Consider the following 11,020-nt stretch of genomic DNA (forward strand, 5'->3'; position numbering starts at 1 on the left):
CCCCCAGTTGTAGCCTTGACGTGAAAATACTCGTCAAATATGTCCACCTTGGTGCCGTAGGCCAACTGACCAAGCGCAAATGTGCACTTCGTAAGCGGGGATAGCCCGGGTCAGTTGGTCGCATCTTCCCCATTATAGATGCTCTTAAAAATCATATCCACCCACTACTTTTAAGACTCCAGTCAAACGTATATAAGGTAGTAGTAGTAATCTAACTAGACACTTCGTGTTTATGCTTTGATGTTTATATGTTTGTTTGTAGGAGTATTTTCAATCTATCTATTGAAAAGGAACAAATTCAATTTCCAAAGGGAGTATTCGCCGAAATTAAATATGTAGCGTATTTGGTTCATGAGATAATTAGTTATAGCTAACCCCCTATGACTAAAATAATCTCACAATTCAATCCTAGATTACATCTTGGTATTATTTTATCTAGAAAACCGAACACCACCTAAAAGAGGATGGAATATTATCTAACTAGTCATTTAGTGTAGATTGAATCAGTCAACTTAACAACAAAAAATGAAATCTTGTATTTCATAAGAAAAAAAAATTAAATCCGCAAAAAACTCAGTTGATCACAAAATTATATTTACAGGGAAAGAAAAACATGATCAGAGATTCAGAATACCAAACTTACCAGTAATCCTTGAAATGGTTAGTGAAAATATATCAACATATGATAAACAACAAATAAACATAGAACCGTTAAACCTTTTCAAGATCATGTTCCTATCTGTATCTATAATTCCAGTGGCATGACGAAGTTCGACTCGCCACCTCATAAGAAATGGGGAACACCAAGAACTTTAGAAGTACTAGTTTTCCAATTCTTGAGTGCTTGCATTCAGAGAATCCCAAAGGAACCTCTTTTCAGCTTGGTCGAGTAATAGCTTGAGCGCCTCAAACTGTGAACTTTCTTTAAGCACCACACCAAAAGACTCGGGCATTTGCTAAACAAACAGCAATAGTAGAAGTGTAAGCATAATGAGGCGAGAAAGAGTCGTATCAAGAAAATTACAAAAATTAGTCTACCTTAGCAAGCCAAGTAATGTAAGTAGCTGAAAATGTAGCTTGTGCTTGATATTCCCCATATTCATTATCAGGGATAATTGTGCAGGATTGGAATAGCTTTAATTCATCTTTGATGAACATGTTAGTCTGGCCATCAACAGCTAAATGTTTCATCCATATCAGTGACAGGAAGCGACGATGAAGCCATAAAGACTTGAAGAAATCATTACCCCAGAAAAGAAAAGAATCAATAACCATATGGTATGAAAATCAAGATGGAAATGTGAGTTGATTTTTATTACTAGTGCTAATTAGTTTCAACATCAAGATAAGATGAGACCGCCTGAGTTTTTGTATAATATTTCGTAAGTAATAACTTGTTTGTTGGAAGAAGCAAGAAAGAGGCCACTAAAGTTCAGGTAAAGGAAATCACAGGACATGCCATTCAATTCCTATAATCATGATCATGCTATTCATACTTTTTCTATTTAATTATACAAATATCCTCCTACACGTCTAGAGTAAGCCATATTTACTCAGAAGTTTATTTTCTTATATTCTTGATGTTCTTTATTTAAAAAATACTGTAGTGGCTGCATACCTCTCTTCCCACATACAGCCTTATCAACATTGCATCCCAGTCCAGCTCCTCCTGATATGCATCCATTTGCCAAATATTAGAGAAAACTGAGATACGAGGATCACCGTATAAACAGGCAGATAATCAGGTGGATAGTCACAAGTTCACACCTGACCATATATCAAAGACCCCTCAAATCTTTCAGTTGACATTTCTAAGCATTTCTAAACCCTTGATAGATTCAAAAAGTAACTACAGAACTTATGTTCCATCACTGTTATGTTTCATGCATTATTTTCTGCAAATAAACTGATTTATCATGTTATGTATCAAACACGTGAGCGTGACGAATGCACAAGATGCAAGCAACCTCTCAACTATAGTTAGGATGATAATTTTGGACAGTATGCCTTATCCCATGACAAAGAAACCACTTCCTTGGAATTTCTTTAACATTGCAAATGATCAAAACAAATGCAAGACCAGACCTTCCATATTTTTTGAAGTTCTTCATGTAACAAACCATTGAAATCCTTGAAATGCCGTGAATTCTCTATCATCTGGACCAGTAACCGCTGATATTATAGAAGAGATATTAGTTTTTGTGTGAAGTTGTACTTTGGAAAGATATTATAACATGCAAATTTCTAATATTACGCTTATTCTATGGGAAGTCCAAGAGCAGGAGAAACCAGAAGGGATGGTTGAAATCTCAATCAACTAGATGCAAATACACAAACTCTTTGTTTGATGGATCTACCACCTGTACCAGGTATACAAAGTGGGAAACTATGACACGAATAGGCTTGGAAAATATATGCATGAATTGGCAATATCCATCAAAACAATCTAAGACATAGGCAACTTCGTAAATATAGTCAAGGCAACAGAAGTCACTTCTCTTTATTCACAATGTCGTCACTTTATATACTAGCATGCCATCATTATGATAAAGTGCAGGCTGCTTGTCGCTATCATAACATCACGTATGGAAATACTTTATCATAAAACAAGTTAGGTTCAGTGGTAAACAAGACCTCAAATCCAATGTTATTTTGGAGAAACATCAAAACATAAAGCATGAAACAAATTATGCTGGACACACTTGACATAGATTATCAAACTTACAGCTCGGAAGTGGAAACAAGAGTTATCAGCAACATGAAGCGCAGCCCAATCTCTGGAACTGTGCAGCTCAAGTAGTACCTGAACAGAGCACAAAGAAGTATTAAGAAGAACCAAATACATACTTACAGAATACTATTTTTTTTTAAAAAAACAGAAAACGGTGCTAGACCTAAATTGGGTAATGCAAAACAGGGAAATGAATATATTAATTATTCTCCATAAATGAAGATGGTAATAGAAAATTAGAAATAATGTTATTACTGGCCAAAATGGTGCACATCAATGCTATTCTTCCACAGTTGTGTAAATATTGGTCTAACATGACGGGGGTTAGGGCAAAGAGATAGGGGCCTTAACTTCAAACTGACCTGTGAATCCGACATGTAGGAAACCAACCAGCAGCGGTGATTCCAAGCACGGTAGTTCATCTTAGAGTTCTGTGACAGAATAAAAAATATAAATATAGTTCCATCCATGCATGCTCATTATGCCAGGATTATAAGATAGTATCATTCAAATTTTATAATAATGTGCTCAAGTTGCGGGATTGCCAGATGATTCTCAATCTGTGGAAGAATAATTGGTTTATACGAAGGAAAGCACAGGTAGAGATTACGAAGATCCAACACTTCCGCAAATAAGAAAAATCAAGTTATGTTTATGTTTTAAAAATAGCAGAAAGTGCAGTTAGTGGTCACATTGACATATTTTGAGCAGTTACAAATAGAAGTGAGAAAAACAGAGAAGGAAGCAAATTCTTTACGACTCCACATGATGACTTTTTCAAGGATAGTATATTGTGTTTTGCTGAAAAGAATTTGCATGGCACCAAGCTACCGATAGAAACGCTTTATGAGTATGACATAAGAAACTGAGAGAACAAGAACTATCAACCCACAAGGCAAAAATTGTCTCAACAGCAAACACAGAAATTCCAGTAAATTTGACAATGGAAGTGGCTGTTAGTTGTAGAGCTATATCGTGAATTGTGCAACAAGCACTTGAATAAAATCCAGGATTGTCTGTTCAATCAGGAATCTTTGTACTTAGGGGGAACGGTACTTCCAATATTAGGTTTCCAAATAGGTATTCCTACATCAGATAAAATAACAGTGATCTTAATAGTGTTTTAAGAGAAAGGTACTTTGAGAAGGCCAAATTATGTAAGTTCCCTGTAAGTTTCAGAAAAGATGCTCACTTGAAGCAGGTCAAAGTTTGACCTATCGAAAGGGTAAACTGGTTTTAAACATGCTCTGACCTAGGAATACTAGCTTAAGTGTGTAATCAGTAGCACGCTAAATTTGGTGGACTCAAACACTCAGAGTTTCCCCAATTTTACCTGCCCCATAATGACTGCTTTCACAATAAACATCTCTGAACTGTCTTCTATATTCTAATCAGAAGATTAAGCGGACCAATACCTAAAGCTATCCAATTAACTGCATGGGCTAATTCAAACTAGAACCGGCAAGAACTATAACTCTTACCCTACAGTTTGAAAAGGAAAATCTTTATTACATACACAAAATTTTCGCATCACACTTTTAAAAACACAAGCTGAAAGAATACTAAAGTGAATGACAGCAACCATTACAAAGTTGCCTTTATTTAGCAAATGCATCAACAAAATTTTGATAATGACCCAAAAGTTGTATATGTATGGCTTCAAAGTTCTGGAACAGAATTAAACCTCTACTATTTTTTTCACTAACTCGGATTCTCTTTCGACAATCTCTGGTAGATTTGCAGACTTCCCAGCTATCATCTTGATCACCCATCTCCTACCAGTGAGAACACAATATTGAAGCAAGTTCAGAAAATTATGTAAATACCATGATATAATAAACTTGTCACCCAAGTCACAAGGGTCAGTACCTGTGGCTCCAAGCGCGTTCACTTTTTGGCGAATAGGATAGAACCAGAGCTGATAAAAGCAGTTCATCCATGAACATCGGAAAGAGCTGCTTCTTTGACACAATTAACTTCCTAGGAGTGGAAAATATAAGAGAAAGTTTTAATATCATTATCAAGTGGTAGTTGCTGAGCAGGATTCTACAAATGAAGTTAACATCAAACTTCAAATCTTATGTTAAGCACTGGAACTCCAAGGAGTACGAAGGAAGAAGTATTTTCGAAATGAGCTCATAATATTTATTTAATACTATCAGTCTCTCACTGAGCAAATTTATGAAGCATGCAGACAGCCAGACATAAAAAGGAAAACAGCCCTTAAACTCGTGTACCACTTCTGGATATTACATTTCAGGGCTTAAACTACTTGGTAGAAGTCTGACATATGTTGGGAGCAATGCAACCAAATGGACATATAAGCGTATGCAAAAAAGTGGGGTATGAATGTACCTGGAATTCCATGCTGTGCCAAAATCAGAGCTTAGTAGAAGAAGTGCCTTGCTATGTCTCATAACTTCAATTTCAGCAATATTTAAGAAAGAAGTTGAACACACTGATGCAATTTCATCTAGTTTTTCATCCTTCTTACATTGAGAACTGCTCAACATCCTGCATTGTCTATGAGAATCCATGAATGCGTCTTTAGCCGCTCTATATAGTTGAACAAGAACAAGGGTAGAGATACCCAGCTTATGTTCATGATGCAAAAAGAAAGTATCAGAACTATTACAGAGTGCTGGTTCTGATTTAATGGTATCATCTTCTAGGAGAGACCCATCAGCCACAGACGACAAGGAGGTAGAAGTAGAACTAGGGACATCCTCACTTAAAAAAGTAAACTGTGTTGGATGAATGAACCCAACTTCATCACTGCCACAATAGAAAGAGATGGAGAGAACTATTAATCGCATTACAGGTAAGTGGAATCTATATTTAATAATTCCTGTCATTGCAAGGAAAATTGAAACAGTTAATATAAATCTCCGAATAAGAGAAGAAATAATGGAACACAGAGAATATTACATCTACATCATTAAATTCATATCCGAAAACCATCAAGTAGACAACTAGCTAGTGGTGCAACCACAAAATAGGGGAATTTTCCCCCACAGAGGCAAACTTACAGGATTCCTGGATCAAACTATCATTATTTTAGCTAGTTCAATTAGAAGAGAACGCAATAAAAATGACTATCATCAGCAATAGCTTACATGAGAGTGTCAGATTCCAAAATACCCTCCAGCTGGATAAGAAGATTAGATGGATCCACTGCAGCGACATTCATTGTTGAGGCATATGGACCCAATTCTGCAGAGGGAATGAAGTTTGAGCGCCAGAATTGAGGGGCGTACAGAGGGTGAGCCGGTGAGGGGCGGAAGGCTGGCGTTCAAGAGCAGCAAGCTCGCCGTCCGCAAAAAACCAAAGACAAGACACAAGAAGAAAAAGAAGAAGAACAAGAGCAAGCTCCAAGACGACGCCGCTCCGTCCGAGGACCCGAGCATCAGCGTCGTGGATCTAGGCACGGACGCCGCTAATGTCTACACGATTGACCCGATGAAGAAGATGAACTAAGACGAGCTGTTTCCTGTCGAGACGAATTCGGGTACGACGAGGCGAAATCTGTCGAGGAAGCCCTAGATGATTGGGTGAAGAAGAAAGCCGATTGGTACTGTAAATGACGTTAGATTACGATTTTGATGTAGCGATATTCTACAAAAATTAACAGAATTTCGATCGCGATCACCTGGTGCCGGTAATTCCAGCAGCAGTTGGATCCGGCGAACCGGACGGCCTAGGACTGGCAATTTTTGGCACGGCACCATAACCCGACACAAATCCGCACAAAATTAATGGGTTTGGGTCAGAGTTTATTTGGTTCGTATCCTTATCGGGTCGACCCTTTAATAACACGAAAATTTTGTGTCGTGTTCGTGTTACCCGTTAAGAAATAATATTATTATATTATTAATTTTTAGTATTTTAAAAATGATACTTTTTTGGATAGATTTCGTTGTATTTTATTGCTATGAGTCTATTGATATTATTGTTCATCGAGTAAATGCCAAAATTGGTCCTAAACATGTGGTCATTTTATGATTTTGGTCATAAACATTACGTTTTGAATTATTGCATCCCACACATTTCAACTCGGGCCAAAATCAATCCATTTTGGATGGCTCCGTCTAAAAGTAACTGCTTTTAATCAAATTTTGACTCGATTAAACTCTTTATTTTGACTATTAGCACTCTTAATTTTCATTAGCAACTAATTAATCTAAAATACTAAACAAATGAATTAAAATACACAAAATGCAAAACAAAAAGATTATTGATTGCAATTATCTGCAAAATAAAAAAACGCAAACAAGACCTTCTTCTCTGCTATAATGAGGAAGAGCTCAAGCTTCCCATGAGAAGATTCATCACTATTTCTCTTATGTCTCACCCAACCTCAGCAAACGCTCCTCCTCCCCTCATTCCGCCGCGCATCTCCAATTCTCCCTGCGATGAAGAAGGCCAAGTCTCACAATACACCCCACGCCCACTTCTCCAACTCCCCCGCCCTCTCCACGTCCCCGATGATTGAGGACGATGTCGACTCCGCGCTCGAGGCCTCATCCCCCTCGACGCCGGCTGATAAAGCTGATGACGAAGCTGCACGACTCCCTACTGGCAAGCACGAGCTGCTGACGGCGGCAGCCCGAAGAGGAGCAGGTGGAGGAGAGGTACAAGCCACGGTCGGCGACCTCGGGAGGGAGAAAGGAGAAGGGCGATGGACGTTCTGGCATCCCGAATCGGGAATGGGAGAAAAGAGAGAAAGAGGAATTGGATGAATTGAATGAGAGAGAGAGAGAGCATGGGGATGAAGCGGGTGGCGCCGCATGCCGGTGACCGGCCAAGGTAGGCTGAGGCGCTGTCGCTGGTGAAGAGGAGAGGGGACAGATGCTAAGGCTCACAATTTGGGGATTCAATTGGGAGAATGATCTAATATAACTCTTCAATTGGAGAAAGATCTACTAGGGTTCTTCAAAGAAGATGAACCCAGAACGAAGGAGAAGAATAAGAAAGATTATTTTTTAAAAATAAAAATTCTAATCAAAATCTCTAATCCAGTCAAAATTGACTAAATGACAATTGACTATTAATTTCAAATGGCACCGTCCAAAAAGGACTAAATCCTGCTCGTTTTCAAATGTATTGGACAAAATAATTCAAAACGTAATGTGCAGGACCAAAATCGTAAAATTGTCATATGTTTAGAACCACATTTGGCCTTACTCTTGTTCATCAAATAAAATTGTGTAATCAGATTTTAGATTTTAATCGGATTTTTAATGATCAGATTAAAGCTTTTGTAACTTTTGTTAATCATGAGCAGTTGTTAACCGGTTCTTATCAAGTTATGAGGTTCTAACCGTGTTATTAGGTCCTGTTGTTATAGGGTCGTGTCATGTACGTGTTGTTATCGTGTCGTGTTGACCCAATGTGGTTCGTGTCATTAATGGGTTCGTGTCGGGTTCATACCGTGTTTGGGTTTGAGGGTAAAAGGTCGTGTTCGTGTTCGGGTTTGGGGTTTTCTTAACGGGTCGTGTCGTGTTTGTACTTATTGGGTCGTGTCGTTAACAGATTGACACGATAACGACCCAACACGTACGATTTTTCACCCCTACGACGGCCCATCAAGTCCCCCCATAATCGTCAGCAGCACCGCTGAAGAAGCAGCGAGTTTCGGTCGGCAGATTGAGGAGATCGTGGCGTCCGTGAGCAGCAACAGCCAGGATCGAGAGTGCAACGACGACGAGTGCACCGGCGGTGTGGATTAGGTTGGGCTAATGTATTGTTTGATGATGAAAAGTGTAGTTTATTCAATTTCGATTTCTTGCTCTTTTTCAATTTTCTGATGTTAATCAGCAAAATTAAAGTTTTTGTTTCTTTATAGAGTGAACTCCAAAAATGATCTGATTATCGCCCATAGTACGTGGATTATAAAAAACATTTTTTCAGTAATCCCTGGACTAAGGATTTCTTTCGAAATTGGTCATTTGCACTGTTTTCTCACGAAAATATCCTTTTTGGGACTGGACAATTTGGTCTTTTCACATATTTTACTTTTTCAATATGATATTATTTCAAAATTTATTTTCTTCTTCCCTTTGTCATCCTTCACTTTATTTATTTATTTCAATATTAGATTTAATTTTATAAATTAAATTTAAAATTTAAAATATTAATAAGTTAATTTAATTAAAATTATTAATTTATGTATTAGTTTTGTGTGAGCTGACTGATAGTTTTTTTATTTCTATATATATAGCTGTGAATTGAGAAAGAAAACATAAATTAATAATATTAACTAAAATACTTTATTACAGTAATATTTAAAAATTTAAATTTAAATCTAATTTTATAAAATTAAATCTAATATTAAACAAAGTGAAGGATGCCAAAGGAAAAAGAAAATAAATTTTGAAATAATACCAAATTTAATACATCATTGAAATAATATTATATTGAAAAAGTTAAAAATGTGAAAATACTAAATTGTCCAGTCCCCAAAAAGGGTATTTTCGGGAGAAAACATTGCAAAATGACCAGTTTCGAAATAAACCCTTAGTCCAAGACTACTTGAGATATTTTTAAAGTCCATGGACCGATTTTGTAGTTCACTATTCTCTATATTATGCTAAATTAAAGTTTTTGTTTCTTCATATTATGCTATTGTGTTCTAAGACTATCTCCAATAGTACACTAAAACCTAAAATGATATAGGTAATTAGCTCCAATAGTACTCAAAAACCGATTCCATTTTTGGTTTTTGAGAAAAAAATACATATCTTTGGGTTTATACTAAACCAAAACATAAATTTTTTTCAAATTTTGTGAGTAAAAAAGGTAGTGGTGAGCATTCGGGTTTCGGTTCGGTTTTTTGCCTAAACCGAACCAAAACCGAAAAACCGAATTGTAGTTCAAAACTCAAACCGAACCGAACCCGAAAAACCGAAATTATATGAAATAACCGAAAAAAACGAAATTAAAATATATATATATATATATATATATATATAATATTTTATTTTATATACATTTTATATTTGCAATTAGAATATATATATATAATACATATTATATATAATATATTAAAAGAATATATATATATATATATATTATAATATATTAAATTAATAGAATATACATATATAATATTATTTAAAATATAATTCGGTTTTTCGGTTTTTTTTTATTTCGACTGAACCGAACCGAATTGAAAAACTGATTGTTTTTACTTTTTAAAACCGAACCGAACCGAACCGAAAAATTGAAAAAACTGAACCGAATTTCAAAATTTGGTTTGGTTCGGTTCGGATATTCGGTTTTCATTTTTTTTGCTCACCCTTAAAGGCATAATATAAAGAATATTCTTTTAAGTTTGAATTTAGTGTAAATGGTTGAAGTCAAATCATATTTTGTGTGATATTTACATTAAAATAGGTTTGAGTTTAGTGCAAATAGTTGGAGATGCTCTAATGCTTTAGCTAAGGAGAGAATATTAATACTGATGTATATAATTTTTTGGGGATTTGAGGGAAATAGCTTAAATATCAGGTGACGACAATGTGCGACGAAGTTGTGGGGTATCGTGTGTAACTGTGTATTGGTGTAAATATTATTGCATCATTTTAGGCTCTAGTTTGGTCAATTAATAATATTATGAGAAAATGATAAGAAAAAAAAGAGAAAAAAGAGAAAGTCCCTTATTCTGAAATTTTTCATGTCTCGATCTCATATTACGAAAGGTAAGCGAATTTAATCCCAAATTCTGAAAGGTCAGCGAATTTAATCCATTTTTCATAAATCTCTCGTTAAAAGGAAGATAAATCAATGCTGATTGAGTTGGGTAATTCAGTCACAAATATAGAAAATGAAACTGTGTAGTAGTGTTATGACTTTAATGTTGTCTTCTTTATCGTTTCCTCCACCATTGTCATCTTCAACATTCACACTGAGTGTCATGAATATCTTCACCGTTGTGATCTTTTTATATTGTTTTAATGCAGCGTTGAAATATGTGGCTTGTGAACAGCAACTAACCTTGAACAACATGTTGGTTTCTGGGGATTACAAGAGATACAACCGGGCGTAATACAACCCAAAAGGAAGAAAAGGAGAAACTGAACTGAATGAAATTACAATTGGAAATCGAAACAACTGAACCAGTATGATAGCCGAGTCGAGGAGGCCTCTTCCCTCAAGACGAGATACGCCCCGGTAGTGCTCTCGGTTTGGCGTGTCGTCCCCAAAGGTAAAACGGCTACGTCTCTTTTGATGCAGCACCGCAATCAGCAGAGCTCCGATGAACTGGATGAAGGAGAGGACAGAGCTTCG

General features: G+C 36.3%; 1 protein-coding gene across 2 annotated transcripts; it reads right to left on the reverse strand.

The window, feature by feature from the left end:
• Window positions 1–577: 577 nt before the first annotated feature.
• Window positions 578–6,398, reverse strand: LOC121792383. Of its 2 annotated transcripts, XM_042190300.1 has the most exons (11): window positions 6,381–6,398; window positions 5,848–6,305; window positions 5,087–5,506; window positions 4,601–4,711; window positions 4,416–4,506; window positions 3,094–3,162; window positions 2,726–2,803; window positions 2,086–2,172; window positions 1,619–1,669; window positions 1,039–1,230; window positions 578–956 (listed from the first exon to the last, which is right to left on the reverse strand). In XM_042190300.1, exons 2-11 carry the CDS (start codon window positions 5,919–5,921, stop codon window positions 822–824), a joined length of 1,308 nt encoding a protein of 435 aa, XP_042046234.1. In that variant the 5' UTR covers window positions 5,922–6,305; window positions 6,381–6,398; the 3' UTR covers window positions 578–821. The 2 variants fall into 2 exon arrangements, with proteins under 2 accessions (XP_042046234.1, XP_042046235.1); XM_042190301.1 differs by lacking the exons at window positions 2,086–2,172; window positions 6,381–6,398 and having other exon boundaries at window positions 5,848–6,363.
• Between the last annotated feature and the right edge of the window lie 4,622 nt (window positions 6,399–11,020).

The sequence above is a fragment of the Salvia splendens genome, chromosome 2, assembly GCF_004379255.2.
Source record: "Salvia splendens isolate huo1 chromosome 2, SspV2, whole genome shotgun sequence".
Classification (NCBI taxonomy): Eukaryota; Viridiplantae; Streptophyta; class Magnoliopsida; order Lamiales; family Lamiaceae; genus Salvia; species Salvia splendens.

Excerpts from the sequence above, each read along its gene's own strand:
- LOC121792383 (XM_042190300.1), bottom strand. The coding sequence starts at position 5,921 with ATGAATGTCGCTGCAGTGGATCCATCTAATCTTCTTATCCAGCTGGAG. Across the intron at positions 1,670-2,085 it reads AACTTCAAAAAATATGGAAG|GAGGAGCTGGACTGGGATGC; the intron begins GTCTGGTCTTGC and ends GATGCATATCAG. Across the intron at positions 1,231-1,618 it reads GGCTGTATGTGGGAAGAGAG|TCTTTATGGCTTCATCGTCG; the intron begins GTATGCAGCCAC and ends GATTTCTTCAAG.